Source organism: Hyperolius riggenbachi, chromosome 1, assembly GCF_040937935.1.
Source record: "Hyperolius riggenbachi isolate aHypRig1 chromosome 1, aHypRig1.pri, whole genome shotgun sequence".
NCBI classification, from domain to species: Eukaryota; Metazoa; Chordata; class Amphibia; order Anura; family Hyperoliidae; genus Hyperolius; species Hyperolius riggenbachi.
Window position 1 is genome coordinate 488,442,021 of NC_090646.1, and position 21,389 is coordinate 488,463,409.

A 21,389-nucleotide genomic window follows, 5' to 3' on the forward strand; every position below is an offset into this window, starting at 1 on the left:
AAACAAATAAAAAGAAACTTAAAAAAAATAACTAGGTAAGTACCCATTTAGGGCACAGGTACAATTTAAAACATTGTTTTAAAAATCTAAATCAGGTTAGCAAGGTCACCCATGACACCTTATAGGGGAACTGAAGTGAGAGTGATATGGTGGCTGCCATATTTATCTCTTTTTAAACAATACCAGTTGCCTGGCTGTCCTGCTGATCTATTTGGCTATAATGGTGTTTGAATCACACCAGAAACAAGCATGCAGCTAATCTTGTCAGATCTGACCATAATGTAAAAAACACCTGATCTGCTGCATGCTTGTTCAGGGGCTATGGCTAAAAGTATTAGAGGCAGAGGATTAGCAGGATAGCCAAGCAACCCGTATTACTTAAAAGTAAATAAATACCGGTATGGCAGCCTCCACATCTCTGTCACTTCAGTTTCCCTTTAAAGAGAGTCTGAAGCCATAATTAAAATTGCTTTTTTCCTTATATATAGCAGGGGCATGTGTGCCCCTGCTAAAACACCGCTATCCCGCAGCTGAACGCGGGTCCTTTCCCCTCCAAATCCCCCCTGTGCTGCCCGGGGAGCGCTTCCGTGTGAGGCGGGGCTATGAGCTGCAGCCCTGCCTCACACACGTCTATCAGCGGTGGATCTCCGCCTCTCCCCGCCCCTCTCAGTCTGCCTTCGCTGAAAGGTGCGGGGGAGAGGTCGGAGATCCGCCGCTGATAGACGCGTGTGAGGCAGGGCTGCAGCTCATAGCCCAGCCTCACACGGAAGCGCACAGGGGTAGCAAAATCTACGACCAAGTTGGTCGTTGATTTTGCAGGGGGGGTTTGGAGGGGAAAGGACCCGCGTTCAGCTGCGGGATAGCGGGGTTTTAGCAGGGGCACACATGCCCCTGCTATATATAAGGAAAAAAGCCATTTTTATTAAGGCTTCAGAGTCTCTTTAAAGACCTCTAGAGGTGCCTTGATAAAGCTACATGCAGAAGCTCAACAACTGTTCCCTGGATCAATAATAAGTCATTTTTTCAGGTGACTGGTTAGAAACAATCGCTGTACAGACATGCTGCTTGGCTAAAAAGATTTGAGGGGATTTAAGGGATGAAGGATAAGTGGAAACCATACAATTTTAATCGATGTTTGTGCAGTACAATTTGTTTAATGAGCTGGACGTCTGAGAAAAAAGAATGCACAGGGTATGGCCTGCTTAATGGATGGACTAGAAATGCACAACTTTCCAGCTCCAGTCACATTCTAACCATTGCTCCTATCCTATCCTAACCATTGCTCCCATCCCCCTAATGTTTACTGTTTTTGTTGCAATACTTGTGCTGCTTGAGACTCTGCTGTACATTTTTTGGTTGTACCTATGTTCCCCTTGTCGTCTTATTGTGCATTGTAAAGCACTGTGGAATATGCTGGCACTATATACATAAAAAATAATAATAATTGCTTCTCATTGCTGACCAATGGCCTAATTCTCATTAAAGTGGACCCAAATTAAAAATACAAGATTTCAGAAATAAAATCTATTTTCTAAATTATAATAATAAATAGCTGCCTTTTTTCAGCTGCATGATGACAAATATAAAATATTTTACATTTATTTTATTGGAGAAACCCCTCCCTTCCTTTCAAATTGCCGGGATTTTTCCGGCAAAGTGGTGTAGTAGATGGTGTCCGGCAATGGAGGAATTGCTAATGGCTGCCCCCAGTACAACCCTAGCTATGAAAAGAGAAGGGTGAAAAACATGCACTGAAATGATCATAGGTTTGAAAGAGTGTTTATCTCTGTATGTGTCAGAGTGGTGCAACTAAATATTTTTAATTAAAAAAAATGTTTGGTTTGGGTCCGCTTTAACTACTTCTGTACCAGCAGTCTCTGCCCCCTTAAAGGACTTACGAGGCCAAAATGGCTAAAAAAGCCAAGTACCTGCAAGATGTTTAAATGCACGGAGGACGCCGTCCGTGCCCTCTGTGCAGTTCCGCCGGGTCCCCTTCCTAAAATCGCCCCCCCCCCCCCCCGTACCGATCGCGACCCCACAGGCCGGGTCGGGCTCTCATGCCGCTCCTAATATGGCCACCGGACCTGGCCGCGGCTGCACAGTCCGCATTGCCGCGAGTGCGGCTGCGCAGCTCTAGGGCCAACCCCCCGAACCACGCACTGTAGCGTGGATCGGAGGGGTTGGCTCTAGAGCTGCGCAGCCGCACTCGCGGCAATGCGGACTGCGCAGCCGCGGCCAGCTCCGGCGGCCATATTGGGAGCGGCACGAGAGCCCGACCCGGCCTGTGGGGTCGCGATCGGCACGTGGGGCGATTTCAGGAAGGGGACCCGGCGGAACTGCACAGAGGGCGCGGACGGCGTCCTCCGTGCATTTAAACATCTTGCAGGTACTTGGCTTTTTTAGCCATTTTGGCCTCGTAAGTCCTGTAAGGACCAGAGACTGCTGGCACGGTAAAACAGCACTCACCAACGAATTGCCGCAATCATCCCCCCCCCCCCTGCCGGTCACGCCATTCTGTGGCGATTGGCTTACAGTGATGACAGGCTCAGGAGCCAATAAAATCGGCTCCTGACCGGCTCACACAGCTCTACCATCATATAGACGGCAGTGTGAGGGTGTTGTGGCGAGGATAAAGCAGCACGATGAGTGGGAGCGGCGGGACCGCGATGTTGAAATCTACGTCCTGTCAGATCCGCGCAGCCACATGCAGGACATAGATTTCAACTGCGTTGGACTGGAACTGGTTAACTTTATCATAATGAACATAACATACAAATGGATCACAATAATTATAATAACTTACCTGCTCATAAAGATTTCCACAGAATACATCAACCTGTAAGACAAAAAAAATAATGAAATATACTGCATATTGTTCATTACAATATAACAATATATTGTACCAGAATCATAAGAGAAGCAACTAGACATCCAGTACTCGGATAACTGAAACAACCGCCTCCGTTCTGCACTAGAAATCCTCATCCTGGTAAGCCAGCGAGAAAGTCCATATTGAATAGTTTCTAATCCAGGGCTGGCCCGAGGCAGAGGCAAGAGAGGCTCCAGCCTCAGGGCGCAAGGAGGGGGCGCACAGCTCACTCAGCTATCATACCCCTATTGTGTTTGAAGCAGAGAGGAATAAGGAAAGGGGATACATGGCAGAGACTCCAAGCCATATAACTAGAAATGAAGGTGTTGGGGGCCCTGGGGCACCTCTTTGTTTAATAGCAATCAGTGTGTGACGGCTGGGGTGGGAGGGATGGAGGGGTGCACTTTGATGTTTCAGCCTTGGGTGGTGGAGGACCTTGTCCCGGCTCCTTTCTAATCACAGCAACGTCTAAAACTTGAAGCATTCTAATTGGCCAAATATTGTGGGTGTGTTATGACAACCTATATAAAACTTAGACTTCGCAGAGGATGCTGTCCACCCAATCACGTTTATGAAATTTCCCTATGGACTTTCTCGCTGGGTCACCTAAACCATACTAGCCCTATATGTTCCAACTCAGTTGCCTCATAGGCCTAGTGATGCCCTTCACTGCACCCTCATAAAATAATGCTTTGTATAGCACTTTTCTCCTGTACGACTTAAAGCACTCGAGAGCTGCAGCCACTAAGGCAACCTGCAGTGTAAGGGAGTCTTGCCCATGTACTCCTTACTGAATAGGTACAACCAATATTCAAACCCTGGGCCTATATACGATATACCCTTTTCCCTTATGATTTCTCCTAGGGGATATATTCCTTTTCCCACATTGTCAGTAAAATACCTTTTTAGGTAAGGATGCTATAAATTGGTCTAACTGCTTGCAGGGGGTCTAGTGAAAATGTATTGCTAAGTCATTCAGGTAACTGTACCAGTCCATTTTCAAAGAGTACCTCCAGTGTATTTTTAAATGCAATTAATGTTATCTAGGCAGTGCCCTACTTACAAATGTTGAGTTTTTCATACATACAAACACAATTGCCGGCATGTGCAAAATATACTGTTTTTTTAATCACTATTTTTTGTTGTTACATGTCACAGTATTGTATAAACAGCCATTAATGGCCATTTATGTGAAACCCCACCCCTGTGGGTAAAGCTTCTGTGGCCGTTTTGCCCAAAGAAGTCTAAAACTCTGTGGCCACCCCTACCTGTGTTGCCATGGCCCATCCCAGCTCGGCAGCCACAGCCTAACAGGGAGTTTAACAATAATGGCCATTTCCCAGTGAATGCATGAGCTACATACCTGTTCAATCACTAAAGCTACACACAGGTACTATAAGCATAACATTAATTGTATTTAAAGGATACCCTAAGTGACATGTGACATGATGAGATAGACATGTGTATGTACAGTGCCTAGCACACAAATAACTATGCTGTGTTCCTTTTTTTCTTTCTCTTTCTGAAAGAGTTAAATTATCAGGTATGTAAGTGGCTGACTCAGTCCTGACTCAGACAGGAAGTGACTACAGTGTGACCCTCACTGATAAGAAATTCTGACTATAAAACACTTTCCAAGCAGAAAATGGCTTCTGACAGCAAGAAAGAGGTAAAAGGGGGAATTTCTTATCAGTGAGGGTCACATTGTAGTCACTTCCTGTCTGAGTCAGGACTGAGTCAGCCACTTACATACCTGATATTTAAGGGCTCGTTTCCACTGTAGCGGTGCAGAATCGCCTGGATTCCACCGCAGAAGAAATTGCATGCGGATGCGTTTCCGCATGCGGATTTACCGGCGATTTTGCATGCGATTTCGCATGGCAAGGAGCCAGGCGAATTTAACCATGTCACTGCCTGTGTAAAGCTCCATTGCTTTACATGCGAAATCGCGGGGAAATCCGCATGACAAAGCCGCATGCGATTTCCATATTGAATGCATTAGCGGCGATTCGCCCGCATTCCTGCCGCACGCGAAATCCTGTCGTGCAGATTTTTCCCGCACGCCGAAACGCACCCGCACGACGGACAAGTGGAAACAATGCCATCCACTTGTATTGCCTATGCGAATCCGCATGCAGTGCCTGCATGCGGATTCGCTATAGTGGAAACGAGCCCCAACTCTTTCAGAAAGAGAAAGAATAAAAGGAACACAGCATAGTTATTTGTGTGCTAGGCACTGTACATACACATGTCTATCTCATTATGTCACATGTCACTTCGGGTATCCTTTAAAAATACAGGACATACTTTTCATTACGAGGCAAAACTGCCCATTATTCACACTATGCACCTTATGTTGCTGTATATGAATGTACAACCCATACAATTGTATGGGCTTGGTCACAACCCAGCGATATAACAGACCATGTTATCCTAACGCATGTTCCACGGTCCATTTTTGGATAATGTATGTGAAATTGTGCATGTTACAAAGAAATTCTTTGTGCAATAAAAATAACATGCATACTTTAACCACTACCTGCAAAATGCACCTTCAGTGCAAATAGTAAATTTTTAAAAGTCCTGCTATTCCACTAATGTAGAGCACATGTGCACTTCCACTGTGGGAGCGCATGTGCACTTGTGCGCATTCGAACCCTTCAGCCAATGGCATGATGGGGTTAACATGCAGAGTGTGCATACGCAATGCACATATTGTGCACATAGCTTAAAGTGAACCTGAGACGAGAGAATTGTCTCTCGTCTCAGGTACACTTTAAAGAGACTCCGTAACAAAAATTGCGTCCTGTTTTTTATCATCCTACAAGTTCCAAAAGCTATTCTAATGTGTTCTGGCTTACTGCAGCACGTTCTACTATCACCATCTCTGTAATAAATCAACTTATCTCTCTCTTGTCAGACTTGTCAGCCTGTGTCTGGAAGGCTGCCAAGTTCTGCAGTGTTGTAGTTCTGTGATGCATCTCCCCCCTCCAGGCCTCTCTCTGCACACTGCCTGTGTATTATTTAGATTAGGGCAGCTTCTCTCTTCTCTCTTATCTTTTACAAGCTGGATAAATCCTCCTCTGAGCTGGCTGGGCTTTCACATACTGAGGAATTACATACAGGCACAGCTGTCTGCACTCTGCAGAAAGAAACAGCCTGACACTTCAGTGGAAGATAGCTGCAGGAGGAAAGAAACACACAAATGATCTCTTGAGATTCAAAAGGAAGGGTGTATACAGCCTGCTTGTGTATGGATGTATTTTCTATGTGTGGACATACTGTACATCAACCTACTTCCTGTTTTGGTGGCCATTTTGTTTGTTTATAAACAAACTTTTTAAAACTGTTTTTAACCACTTTTAATGCGGCGAGGAGCGGCGAAATTGTGACGGAGGGTAATAGGAGATGTCCCCTAACGCACTGGTATGTTTACTTTTGTGCGATTTTAACAATACAGATTCTCTTTAACCACTTGCCGACCGCACACTCATAACGTGCGTCGGCAAAGTGGCAGCTGCAGGACCAGCGACGCAGTACTGCGTCGCCAGCTGCAGCCTAATTAATCAGGAAGCAGCCGCTCGTACGAGCGGCTGCTTCCTGTCAAATCACGGCGGGGGGCTCCGTGAATAGCCTGCGGGCCGCCGATGGCGGCTCGCAGGCTAGATGTAAACACAAGCGGAAATAATCCGCTTTGTTTACATTTGTACGGCGCTGCTGCGCAGCAGCGCCGTAAGGCAGATCGGCGATCCCCGGCCAATCAGCGGCCGGGGATCGCCGCCATGTGACAGGGGACGTCCTGTCACTGGCTGCACAGGACGGATAGCCGTCCTGTGCAGCCCCGATCACCGGGGGAGGCAGCAGGTAGGAGAGGGAGGGGGGAATTTCGCCGCGGAGGGGGGCTTTGAGGTGCCCCCCCCGCCACCCACAGCAGGCAGGAGAGATCAGACCCCCCCAGCACATCATCCCCATAGGGGGGAAAAAAGGGGGGCAATCTGATCTCCCTGCCTGCACCCTGATCTGTGCTGGGGGCTGCAGAGCCCACCCAGCACAGATCAATCAAACCAGCGCTGGTCCTTAAGGGGGGGTAAAGGGTGGGTCCTCAAGTGGTTAAGCTATGTTCACAATATGTGCATTGCGTATGCACACTCTGCATGTTAACCCCATCATGCCATGGGCTGAAGGGTTCGAATGCGCACAAGTGCACATGCACCCTCTAAGCTGATCGCTCCCTCCTCCTGCACCGTCTGGATATTCCGCAATTTGCCCCGGTAAGCCCTCCAGTCAGGGCCAGTCGGTGCCGGTGCAGTCAGGCAGGTGCTCCCCCGTCACGCTCCAGTGGCCAGGAGCACCTGTGCAGTAATACGGCGTACATTAGTTTTGGGCGCAGAGCTATTTGACGCAGGCTGACGGCTCACCCTGCTGCTGTACAAATTCGGGTGGTGTTAAATACTATTCCTACTCCGAGTCATAGCAACTTGGAGAGAGAAGTCATTCAGGGTCCTGCAATTGCCGGGTTTCGGAATTAACCTGCGCGGGATGTGGACTATAGCATTATTGCTTTAGGCACCCCAGACTTTGGTGCTACGCAGATTCGCGCAGAATGCTCCCGGCGACGGGAGCACGCGGGAAAGGCAGACGCACGAACGTGCATGCACAGTACGCCCCAGACTGGAGGACTTTGCTGCCAAATTGTGGAGGATCCAGCTGGAGCAGGTGGACGGTCAGGCCTAGAGGAAGCCGCAGGTATGTACAATTTTTTTTAAAATACCTCCATCTCTTAAATGCCTACTAAATGTACTAAAGGCATGTGCTTAAAGTGGACCCAAATTAAAAATACAAGATTTCAGAAATAAAATCTATTTTCTAAATTATAATAATAAATAGCAGCCTTTTTTCAGTTGCATGATGACAAATATAAAATATTTTACATTTATTGTAGGAACCCCTCCCTTCCTTTCAAATTGCCGGACAAAATCTGGCAAACTGGTGGATTAGGTGGTGTCCTGCAATGGAGGAATTGCTAATTACTGCCCCCAGTATAACCCTAGTTATTAAAAGAGATGGCTGAAAAGCATGCACTGAAATGCTCATAGGTTTGAAGGAGTGTTTATTTATCTTTGTATGTGTTAGAGTGGTGCAACTAAATCTTTTTAATTAAAAAAATGTTTGGTTTGGGTCCACTTTAAAGTGAACATGAAATGGTTCCTAGCCCCTATTTATACTTACCTGGGACTTCCTCCAGCTCCATGAGCACCGATGCCTCCTTCGCCATCCTCTTCAGCCGATCTGTTCTGCCGTTATTCCCCTCCGTTCTGCCGGGCAGTCACGGGATTCTACGCACGTGCAGCTCGGCCACGAGCGCCCCGCTCATCGCGCTCCCACGGCCTGGAGTGTTCTGCGCCTGTGCAGTAGTACTCCGCAGGTGCAGGATGCTCCTGGGGACGGGAGGATGGTGGGGACATGCCGCATGCGCAGAAGCCCACTACTGGTGGTGACTGACCGGGAGTCGTAGCGCCAGAACAGAGGGGCTGAAGAGGATAACGAGGGAAGCCATGGTGTTCGTGGACCTGGAGGAAGTCCCAGGTAAGAATATAAGGGCCAGTGTACCATTTCAGGTACACTTTAATCAGTAATGTAAAAAACAGAGCAACTTATAGAAACCAATTAGAACTCAGTTTACTGTATTGACATAAGTGAAAAGACCAATAGTCTGACTGGCTGCTGTGGCTAACTGCACTTTGCACTCTTTGCCCAGCCCTACTGAAAGATGTGAGCTAGTGGTGGAAAATTAATAATTTATAATGAACTACAATACATAGCTTGTGTTTTTATAAGCTGCAGTAAGGTTAGTTTGTATGTCATTGCTATCACTTCCGGGTCCTTGGTAAAAATCCCCTAGTTAAGTCTATTATCTTCTGAATCATTCCAAAAGTATAGTGAGCTCAGATGATAGAATGCTGTTACTCTACAAATATACTTATGAGCTGAACCCACAACTAATTACAAGCATAGAAGTTTGCCAGGTCACATGGGTACTGCTGAAACGTTCCACGCAGCAATGACTGTGCAAAACATGCAGAGGAGATCCACCTTGTACAGGCCTTCATTCACTATATACTGCTTTGTTCAGGGCTGTCTATACTTCTCTCATGAAATATTCTGTACAAACAAACCAATTTTAAGCGTGTAGTCCCCCCCCCCCCCCCCCCCTTTCTGCTTGTTGCGTAATGACAGCATGTTTTTCTTTGAGGGGGCATACTGGAAAGCTGCTGCTTTTAAAGAGAACCAGAGGTGGATCTTCGGTGGGCAGATGAGACACGGAGCCATGTTCTCTGCCTAATGACAAGGCTCTGTGTCCCCCAACTGCAGCTCTCTGAACCCCCCCCCCCCCCTCTGAATCCCCCCCCCCCAGCTCTCTCCCTCTGGCCGCGCCTCCTGCCACTCCCCCGCCTCCCTGCATGCTATGAGACAACAGTCTCATTGTGGCCCACAGGAGCGGCGGGGAGCAGCATTTTTTGCGGTTACCTGATCCACTCAGCCCTGCGGATCAGGTAGCCTACTTTTTTGGTTTTGAGCACACCTCCAGCTCTCTTTAAATCATACCCATGTACTGGCTGCACTATCACCTATATGTAATTTCCGCTGCCCCTTGTGGGAGCCAGCATCAGAGGAGTGGTAGATGGTCTGGCCAAGCTGCTGCTCACAACCTAAATCGGTATGTTAGGGTTTAGGGTCAAGCTGCCACTCCAGAAGCTCCATTTCTCATACTGCTGTAATTTACCACATGAACATGTGGTAAATATAACTATGTATTTATTTGTATTGAATGTCATGACTGTACAGTGTCTTGAATCTCTCATGTATATTTGTTCCCTGATACTTGTTTTATACTATGTACAGCGCTACGGAAGATGTTGGTGCTATATAAATAAAAATAATTTGCCGACAATTCATGTGATTTGCCGACAAGTCATGCGATAACACATAACTTGAATGTACTAAGATAATTAAAAAAGTATATATAATATATACAGTACGTGTATGAATTACTATTGGGAAGAAGAGGAAGGCAACAGGTTCAGGTGCATAACTACAAATCATGGGGGTCCCCAACAAATCTTGAATGGAGCCCCCTTAATGTTGACAACCCTTCCCTTAACTCCCTTGGTGACCATCACAACACAGAGGTTTATCATACAAGGGTTATAAAACAAGTGACGGTTAGTAATCGTTAGGGCCCATCCACACATCTGGACCCCCCTGCAGTCACATGGGCTACTTTATGCACCTGAATGGGTTTAAACAATTAGTGCCATCTTTGTTTGTGTGCTACACCTGAACTGTATTTTTTAATAAAGTTTTGTTGGTGCGAGTAAAGAACATCCTCAGCCTTTCCTGTATATTCTGATTAGTGTTGTCCGGATCATGAACGATTCAGATCTTTGATCCGAATCTCTTTTGTGAGTCGAATCATCCGAATCATCAAAATGAGTGATTCGGAGCACAAAGGGGGCGGGGCCAGGAGCGGCACGTCCCCCTCTCACCGGACAGCGGGGTCCTGGAAGCAGAGCAGAGATGGATCGCTCTGTTGGAGGGGAGCCAGGCTTGCAGGGACAGGTAGATGAGAGAGAGGGGACATCGATGCCACTGCCAGATATGTGTAGAGCACACATACTGGCTATAATGTGCTGCTCATTTTAGGCTGTCTGTTCCGTAGTTGTGCACAGTAAACAAATTGGAAACTTTTGGCACAGCTCAGTAACTTTGCAGGCAGCGTGCTGGGCTAGAAGGGCAGGCACTGTGATTGCTGTGCAATATGATCCTCCTGCACTGCTCTAAACAGCTGCACTTCACTTCTGGGAATGCTTTCTTTCACTGTGAGACATGTGCATTCAAAGTATACAGATGAACATATAGATGAAATATATGTAAAGCATATGATTGCAGCATGTGGGTATTGTGTGCAAACAAACATTTCTGCTCTCTGCTCCTCCCTTCTCTGTCCACTCCCTGCCCTCTGTCCATCTTCTCCCCTTCTCTGTGTGTCCACCCTCCTCCCCTTCCCTGTCCTGCTAGTCATTTCACCCCCGAATGGTTCCCTAGTAAAATGATCCGAGATTCGGATCAAAGATCCGGATCTTTTCAATGATCCGATTCGAATCATCCGAATCATTGAAAAGATCCGAACGTCCCATCTTCTGATTATACAGACTAGTGCTACTTCCTGTTCTCAGTAACTAACTAGGCCCAGAATGTAATATAACAGTATCCAGCACAGTGGAATTATGTAAGAAGAGCAAGTGAACTTGCCTGGTATTGTTTAAGACCAACATCTTCAATTTGTTTTAATTAGAGTTTTCCGTGTTTCCCACAAGCTCTGCTGAAGTTGAAAGCTGCAGTTACCTTTTCCTTGTTTGCTGGGGTAATCTTCAGAGTGCACGCTTTAGCCATGGCTGCAAGTTTCCTGAGGTCTCCTCCCTAATCCGGGCTGCGGGTCCTGCTATGGCCTCTATTCTCTCTTTTGTCTGCTCGCCTTGTCTTCAGCCCCTCTCGCACTCCTTCTGGCCTCAGCGTTCTCTGACTCTGGTACTTTCAGTTTCTCTTAGAAATATTTGCGTGGTTTACAGGAAGGCGGATCATGAGAGTGCTGCACAAAGGGACTTTCCTGCACTGAACAAGCCCTGAGAGATTACATAGTCACACAGTCTGTTTTTTTTCTACACAGGGAAAGAAAGACAGCACCAAATCTGCATATTTTTTTCGTTTATGTTTATTAATTATCCATTATTATTTTTCTATTTATACCTGCACCAACATCTTCCATATCGCTGTACATAACATAGTACAAACTAAATAGTAAGGAGCAAGTATACATATACAATCTAAATATATGAATGAGCAGCTGAAAAACACTTGTTCATCTTGTTTGTAAATATAACATCTTATGGTAAAGATAGTAATAAATACCATCATAAAATGTATTAAAGGGGACCTGAAGTGAGTGGGATATGGAGGTTGCCATTTTTATTTCTTTTTAAACAATACCAGTTGATTGGCAGTCTGTAGAGTCTGAATCACACACCTGAAACAAGCATGAAGCTAACCCATTCAGACTTGAGTCAGAAACATCTAATGTGCATGCTTGTTCATGGACAGGGTCTATAGTTAAACGTGTAAGAGGCAGAGGATCAGCTGGACAGCCAGGCACCAGCATTGTTTAGAGCAAGTATGAAAAATAAAACAGATAAGTATAAAAAAAAACCCAGATACTTATCTATAGAGAGGAGAGGCTCTGGGTTCTGTAAAGCAGGGGTCCCCAACCTTTTTAGCTGGAGGATCGCTATCCAGACCAAACTTTTCTTTGAGGGGGAGGGGGGGGGACGTGCTGCTGTGAAGGAAGCTGAAGGAGAATGGAGGAGAGAGGCCGACCAGGAATTTTAAAAGAGGAAGCAGCCGGGGGGGGGGGGGTTATCTAATACAGCCCACGATGCTTCAGAAGACTTCAAGAACCAGAGTGCTCCCAAAGACTGGGGACTCCGCACTGCGCAGGCACTCCTGCGTGCTCATGCGTACTTGCGCATGCACAGTACAGAGCTGCCATCTTCAGGAGCCTCCCGTGATGGCACAGAGCAGTATTCCACCCACTGGTCAAATACTGCTACCGGAGGTGACGGCACTGGAATGAGGGGACTGTGAGAAGAACTAGAAGGCTCTGTAGGAACCAGAGCCTCCACTCTCCATAGGGCGTAGGAGGAGACTTGGTATGGCGTATCTTGTTGTTGCACAAGTTCCTGGCGACGTTAAATACTATTCCCCCTCTAGGTCCAAGTGGATAGTGGGGAGTGAAAAAATTCGGCTTCCAGCTATAGCTGAAGGACGAATTATAGAGTTTTATAAGTAATTTCAGCTCCGTCCTCTGACGGCGCTGAATTTACTCACTGCTGCGCCCACATCTCCTGCGCTGGATTGCCAGTGTGTGTCCATAGGTGAGTATCTGGGTTTTTTTTTTTTTTTTTACCTCAGGCTTGCTTTAAAAAGAAATAAATTTGTCAGCCTGCATATCCCTCTCGCTTCAGGTGTGCTTGCCTTTAAACTGCCAACAAGTAGAGATGTCGCGAACCTCCGAATTTCGGTTCGCGGAAATTTTGGTTCGCGCAAACTTTAGCGAACCGCAATAGACTTCAATGGAGAGGCGAACTTTGAAAAATAGAAACACTTATGCTGGCCAGAAAAGTGATGGAAAACATGTTTCAAGGGGTCTAACACCTGGAGGGGGGCATGGCGGAGTGGGATAGACGCCAAAAGTCCCGGGGAAAAATCTGGATTTGACGCAAAGCAGCGTTTTAAGGGCAGAAATCACATTGAATGCTAAATTGCAGGCCTAAAGTGCTTTCAAACATCTTGCATGTGTATACATCAATCAGGGAGTGTAATTAGAGTACTGCTTCACACTGACACACCAAACTCAATGTGTAACGCACCGCAAACAGCTGTTTACGTAGTGACGGCCGTGCTGGACTGGTGCGCAACATGGCCAGAATGCAGGCCGTGGCGGTTTTCCAGGCCATATGGCCGCTGGGCTGTGGTAGCTCAATGATAGAACAACAGTAAATGTCCAGCTGATCAAATTTGGTCTGACCACAATGAAGCAACGACCTTATTATCTTTGGTGTGCCACTCCTCGAGACACTCATATAGCCGGTGGTCATTGCTTCATTGTGATACGCAAGCCCCTTCACTGCGGCAAGGTAATGATCACGAAGGGGGATGGGCACATCTACATGCCTTTTGCTTTTTGTTGCAGCCGCCCGCAGTGCAGCCAGAAAAATTAGGCAGGCATGTACACGCATCAGAAAAATTAGTATAGCAGCCGCTGCCTGCAGCGGCCTTAAAAATTCAGGAATCCGCCTAGAGTCCGCCTAGAGTTGGTGGTGGTGGAGAAGGCAAGCGGCCTGCAGGCAGAGATGCTGTGTGTGGGGACTGACTTGGTCGGGCAGTAGCCCTCTGGGATCCATGCCTCATTCATTTTGATAAAGGTGAGGTACTGAACACTTTTGTGACTTAGGCGACTTCTCTTCTCAGTGACAATGCCTCCAACTGCACTGAAGGACCTTTCTGACAGGTCGCTTGCGGCAGGGCAAGAGAGAAGTTGGATGGCAAATTGGGACAGCTCTGGCCACAGGTCAAGCCTGCGCACCCAGTAGTCCAAGGGTTCATCGTCACTGCTCGCAGTCTCTACAGGCGTTGATGGAGGGTGGATCCGGAAGGGCTACGGCGAGGCGTTGGACTAAAGAATGTCCGCATGTCCGACATCACCATGAGATCACTGGAGCATACTGTCCTTGCCTGCGTAGACTTGGGAAGAGGAGGATTACTGCCAGTGGTACCTGTATTGCGTTATGCTGTCACATCACCCTTAAACGCAGTGTAAAGCATCATTGCCAGCTTGTTTTGCAAGTGCTGCATCCTTTCCGCCTTCTGTTGAGTTGGTAACAGGTCTGCCACTTTGTGCCTGTACCGAGGGTCTAGTAGCGTGGCCACCCAGTACAGGTCATTCCCCTTGAGTTTTTTTATACGGGGGTCCCTCAACAGGCTGGACAACATGAAAGAGGCCATCTGCACAAAGTCGGATCCAGACATACTCTCCATCTCCTCTTACTCTTCCTGAGTGATGCCACGCAAGTCCTCTTCCTCCCCCCAGCTGCGAACAATACCACGGGAACGTGGAGCAGCACAAGCCCCCTGTGACTGCTGCTGCGGTTGTTCTTCTGCCGCCGCCTCTTCCTCCTCCACAGAAACACCTTCCTCATCATCATCCAAGTCTGACTCCTCTTCTTCCCCACACGACTCCTCTTCTTCCTCCTCCTCCCCCCTCTGTGTTGCACTAGGTGTTGAGGAAACATCTGGTTCGGATGAAAATTGCTCCCACGACTCCTCCTGCCGTAATTGTTCTTCTTCACGCTCCTCCACAGATTTATCCACCACTCTACGCACGGCACGCTCCAGGAAGTAAGCGTAGGGGATCAAGTCGCTGATGGTGCCTTCAGCGTGACTCACCAGGTTGGTCACCTCCTCAAACGGCCGCATGAGCCTGCATGCATTTCGCATCAGTGTTGTTATGATCGCTTCTGCAGCAGGTGGTGCTGGCAGTAGTAGTGCTGCAGCTCAGGCAGTTCTGATCTCTATCCATGCAAGCTGCATAGCTTTGTCTGCCTTTTCCTGCTGTCAGCTTGTGACTGATTATCATTCACCTGTGTGGGAATCTGCATGTCTGCTCCCATTGGATGACCTCAGTATAAAGATCTGCTTCCTGCAGGGCTCCTTGGGCTATCATAGTTTCAGTTTAAGCCTGTCTTGCTGTTGCTTCAGCCCCAGATCGTGTTTCTTGTTCTAAAGATACTTTGCTGGTCTTGCATCATATATTGGTATATTGGTTCATTGCCAATATATATGCATACCAGCACGTTTATTATTTTCCTTGTATTCGTGTTACGTTGATACATCAGTGTCGCTGATGTATACGTGCACGAACTGTTTATATCCTGTGTTCAGTTAGTCAGCTTTCCAGCACGTTTTGGTAGTTTGCGCGTATCGTGATCACCCGTGCTGAGTTAGTTATCCTGCTCCTGGTTCTGTTTGTGGATTGCGTTCATCTCTGCGAAGAGATAACGAATCCTTCTGAATCCTGTTCTTTTACCGTTTGTGGATTGCGTTCATCTCTGCGAAGAGATAGCGAATCCTTCTGAGTCCTGTTCCCTGTATTGCTCCAGTCCTAGTCAGTGTTCCTGCTTATGTCATATATCGGTTCATTGCCGATATATACATATGTTAGTCAGACGTTACAAATAGTTTCATTGATAGCTGTAATTGTAATACGCTAGGAAAACATACTTATTGTATTTTGGTCTGTGTTACGTTCATGTTAAGCTTGGGGGTGTAATCTCCACAGTCAGCATACAACACATAAGCTGACGTGAAGGAGGTACACACACCAGCACAAGGGATCAGGATATCCCCAGTTTAGTGGAGGAGAGGACTGACTCCAATAGGAGATTGTGGTGCACAGAGCCGGTGCAGATCTGAACAGCCACAAACACTTTCGTAATAACGTCTCAGCGCAAAGTAGCGCTGAGCGCATAAACCAGGACTGAGGAGATCAGGACAGGTAGACAGAATGAACGCTTGCTAGCTAGCGATTACTTAGCGACAGCAAGCGTCCAAAACCAGACAGACTGGAATGAGGCAGCCAATGCGTTGCGGCGATGGCGTGCCTCACAAAGACAGGACAGGAGAGACAGGAAATAGCAGGATCGAGATAGATGAACGTAACACAGATAAATATACAATAAGTATGTTTTCCTAGCGTATTACAATTACAGCTATCAATGAAACTATTTGTAAGGTCTGACTAACATATGTATATATCGGCAATGAACCGATATATGACATAAGCAGGAACGCTGACTAGGACTGGAATAATACAGGGAACAGGACTCAGAAGGATTCGCTATCTCTTCGCAGAGATGAACGCAATCCACAAACAGTAACAGAACAGGATTCAGAAGGATTCGTTATCTCTTCGCAGAGATGAACGCAATCCACAAACAGGACCAGGAACAGGATAACTAGCTCAGCACGGGTGTTCACGATACGCGCAAACTACCAAAACGTGCTGGAAAACTGACTAACTGAACACAGGAAATAAACAGTTTGTGTACGTATATATCAGCAACACTGATATATCAACGTAACACGGATACAAGGAAAATAACAAAATGCGCAAGTATGCGTATATATTGGCGATGAACCAATATATGACACAAGACAAGCAAGTAACAACTTCTAGAACAAGAGCAGAACTAGGAGGACTCGCTGACCCCTTCGCAGGAGTCAGCGCAGTCCACACGGACCAGGAACGAGGTGGGGCACGAGCAGAGTAACAGCTAGTCTGAGACTATGGTAGCCCATGAGACATTGCAGGAAGCAGTTCTTTATACTGAGGTCATCCAATGGGAGCAGACCTGCAGATTCCCACACAAGTGAATGGTAATTAATCACAGGCTGATAGCAGGAAAAGGCAGACAATGATATGCAGCCTGCAGGAAAGGGACTGCCCCTCCACTGCAGCAGACAATGTTTGTTTACACAAGAGCATGTCAAACTGTCATTAATTTCAGAGTGACTGCAGATGGAATCAGCAACTAGTTCAAGTGCAAACCAAACTATGCAAGAAAATGCATGTAATGACATCAGAACTGCTTGGGTTACAATACCACTGCAGCCAGCAATAAACGCTGCAGACATGATCATAACATTACCCCCCCCCTTAAAAGCGGATACCAGACGCTTTTTGAAACTGAAATTCCCAACAAAACAATCTGACTGATAATTCATGATGACCGGGACAGCCCGGCAAGACCAAATTCCAGAATCAGTCCCCACAAGACTGGACCCATCAGAACCAGAACCTACAGAACCATGCCCGTCAGCACCACAAGCCCCAGCGTGATACCCATCAGAACCACGACTTCCAGAGAAAAGCCCCCAGAAACTCTCTGAGCGATACCCACCGCCTTCTCGGGACCGTCCAAAAACGCCAAAGCCTTTGCAATGCCCACCGGAACTGTCCCCACCAACACAAAACCCACCGTTGAACCAGTCCAAGGCACCAGGACAAGTTTCCTCAGAGATCTTCCAGAACACTTGGAAGCTCCAAAGAGATCCCCACAGGTCAGAACGCCCCTTAGGCTCACATGGAGAACCATCAAGAACCCCCATGGAACCCAGGGCAACTCTAGAGTCAGGGTCACAAGGACAAACATCAAGATCAGGGTTTTTAGGGACCAGAACCATCTCCGGGCATGCAGGCCAACCGGCAACATCAGAACATGTCTCCACTAGGGAAGCGTGTGAGCACGCCAACACAGACACACTTGGGCACTCTGGCATACGAAGCACATCTGGGCACACTGGCACAAGAGAGACTTCTGGGCATGTCAAGGAACTGCAAACCTCAAAGTCAGTCAAGGTAGGACCGAAACCAGGACTGGGCAAAAAAAAATCATCATGACTAGACTTCACAGTTACTGGATTGTCACTAAAAAATGCAGGATTAGACTTAGATGTCTCTGATTCCAGCAAAGTTATTAACAAATCATGTTCAGGGGCATTTACAAAACAGGACAAATCTTCTGATGTATGCACCGAACTAGACAGGGTTCCCATAACTTCTTCTGGACTAGACAGAGACTCATCAAATACACTGGATTGGAGCTCATGAAGGGCTGCAAAACAAGTCAGTAGTGCAGCAATCCCCACTGAACTAGGCAAAACTGAGTAACTCACTGGACAGGAAGGGGACTCAGGAACTTCTGCCACACCGGCCAGAGAACCAGAATTTTCCAGGATACAGGGCTGGGTTTCAGAAACACTCATTAACCCGGACTGAAATTCTGAGATTTCTATTATTTTTTCCAGCGAGTCAGAATTATCCATGTTACAGGGCAAGACTTTTGAAACATTCAGAGGACAGGGCTGGAGTTCCTCGGCTGTTACAACACTGGAGAGGGACTCAACAACATTGGTTAAATCAGACTGTGTACAGGGCAAGGTATCTAACACACTTGCTGACGAGGACAATATTTCAATGGCTTCTGCTTCGCTGGGCAGAAATTCATCAAGTTTTATTAGAGCAGACTGTAATTCCAAAACAGCTGCTAGACAAGTGAATATTACTGCAACACCAACTGAGGTAAGCAGTGCCTCAGACTGTTCTGCTAGAGGGTTTGAAGTATCCAAAGTACTAGGTGAAGCATAAGACTCTGTGACCACAGCTTCACTGGACAGGATCACCGAACAGTCCACACTGCAGGGCAAAACCATGGAAGCACCTGCTGGACAGCATAATGATTCTGTGACCGGAGTTTCATTGGAGAGATCTACTGCACAATTCATGGTACAGGGCAAGTTCACTGGAACATTTTCTGAACACGGTAATAATTCTGCGATTTCGGACTCACATAGCAGACGCTCTGAGTTATTCATGAAACTAGAGTGAGGTGTAGAAACAGGAAGATCAAAACACAATGTTTGCGCATCTAAATCACCATTCAATTGTGAAATTGGAAAATTCAGATGCTGGGGTTCTGAGATTTCTGGACAGGATTGCTGGGACTCAGAAACTGATGTAGTGCATCTATTGGCATCTGCTGGATCAGACAGGAGTTGAACTTTATTAACACAGGTAATTTCTGCAGAAGTGTTTGCAGAGACAGGCAAGATTTTTCTGGTGTCTGTTTCACTGAACAAAGACTCATGAGTACTGGCTAGGCTGGACTCAGAAGTCAGCAGGACCTCTGGGTCCTCTGCTGAGAAATTTGTGCAGGGCAAGATTAAGGAAGTATTAGTAATTTCTGTCTTACTGGGAAGTAACACTGAGTTATCCATGGTACAGGGTGGAATTACAGGAACTTCAATTTCACACAAAAGGAGCTCTGAATCACTCGCTGAATCAGCCAAAGGTGCTGAAGCAGGCGAGTCCTCAGGAACTGAGGAAGTGGAACAATCTCCACTTGACAGTGTGTCTTCCCTGGTATCAACTGATTGAATCGCATAAAATTCGTCCAGAATCATTCTCCACACATCGATCAATGGAGCCACAAAGTCATACCCACACACACCAGTTTTTATTAGGTTATAGGCAGACTTAATGCATGCATTCAATACTAATTCACTTTTTGCACTGTAAAACTGACAAAATGAACTTGCATCTTTCTTCCATTCATAGACCAGGGCTTCCATCTCTCCCTTCTCAAATGGAGGATCCCATGCATATTTAACAGCTGAGCATTCCGGCTGATCATAGTTTGCAAATGTGTTAGTGGCAGAAACATACATTGGGTTATTTAGCAGGTGATTGGCCGATTTCTTATTCCTAAGGATCTCCAATACCTGTAGCAAGTGTTGAACTGTAGTGTATGCAAATTTCCCTTGCTGCACGAATAAATTGATCTGTTCAATACTCTGTAATATATCTTCATAATCATATTCAGATAATTCATTTAAACAAGAACTTTTATTTTCCCTGGCTAGCAATGAAAGTTCATTAGTAGTTTCATAGGTCCATTTGACTCCCCTGAATGGTGACTGAATTTCATTATCTGCTACTGGCGGAGTCTCATTACAGATCTGATGCGCAGTCGCCAAGGGCAACGACTCCGCTGATTGTAACGCTTTTCTTTTGGAGCGTTTACGTTTGGCTTTAGACCCTGCTGCCTTAGCAGAAGAAAAGTTATCAGAACAATTATCTGCTTGCTGATTATTTTTGTAGGCAGTAGAAGGAGCAGCTGATTGACAAGCTGCCAGGAGCTTATCAAAAGGGCTAGGCAAATCGGTTTTGCGCAGCCAGTTATGGATCACAAACGCTAGAAATTCCAGTGGTCTTTCTTTTAAATTGGTATGATCCAAGACATCGTAGGCCCACTGAAACAATCTTCCCTTAAATAAAACATAAACTAGCTGGGGGGCCCACGTTGAAACAGGAGTAGCCTGGAGCTCAGTATTGGCCAGGAACCTGGCACATTCAGAAAAAAACTCATTTTCTGTTTCAGAATTGAGCTTCTCAAATTTCTTAAAGGAACAGGAACCATAACAAACAGTGTCATTTTTGCTGGGAACCCCCCCCACAATGGGGATTGGTAATGGGGCTACCATAATGTTAAGCTTGGGGGTGTAATCTCCACAGTCAGCATACAACACATAAGCTGACGTGAAGGAGGTACACACACCAGCACAAGGGATCAGGATATCCCCAGTTTAGTGGAGGAGAGGACTGACTCCAATAGGAGATTGTGGTGCACAGAGCCGGTGCAGATCTGAACAGCCACAAACACTTTCGTAATAACGTCTCAGCGCAAAGTAGCGCTGAGCGCATAAACCAGGACTGAGGAGATCAGGACAGGTAGACAGAATGAACGCTTGCTAGCTAGCGATTACTTAGCGACAGCAAGCGTCCAAAACCAGACAGACTGGAATGAGGCAGCCAATGCGTTGCGGCGATGGCGTGCCTCACAAAGACAGGACAGGAGAGACAGGAAATAGCAGGATCGAGATAGATGAACGTAACACAGATAAATATACAATAAGTATGTTTTCCTAGCGTATTACAATTACAGCTATCAATGAAACTATTTGTAAGGTCTGACTAACATATGTATATATCGGCAATGAACCGATATATGACATAAGCAGGAACGCTGACTAGGACTGGAATAATACAGGGAACAGGACTCAGAAGGATTCGCTATCTCTTCGCAGAGATGAACGCAATCCACAAACAGTAACAGAACAGGATTCAGAAGGATTCGTTATCTCTTCGCAGAGATGAACGCAATCCACAAACAGGACCAGGAACAGGATAACTAGCTCAGCACGGGTGTTCACGATACGCGCAAACTACCAAAACGTGCTGGAAAACTGACTAACTGAACACAGGAAATAAACAGTTCGTGTACGTATA

General features: G+C 46.5%; 1 protein-coding gene across 1 annotated transcript in view; it reads right to left on the bottom strand.

Annotated features, from left to right (window-relative positions):
* Positions 1–11,529, bottom strand: part of PSME2 (proteasome activator subunit 2) — a 40,434-nt gene extending 28,905 nt beyond the window's left edge. Inside the window, exons 1-2 of the mRNA XM_068242518.1 lie at positions 11,276–11,529; positions 2,804–2,836 (exon numbers count right to left, since the gene is read on the bottom strand). Of these exons, the coding sequence (XP_068098619.1) occupies positions 2,804–2,836; positions 11,276–11,323 (81 nt within the window). The 5' untranslated portion in view covers positions 11,324–11,529. The remainder of the gene's footprint in view (positions 1–2,803; positions 2,837–11,275) is intronic.
* Positions 11,530–21,389: the final 9,860 nt, after the last annotated feature.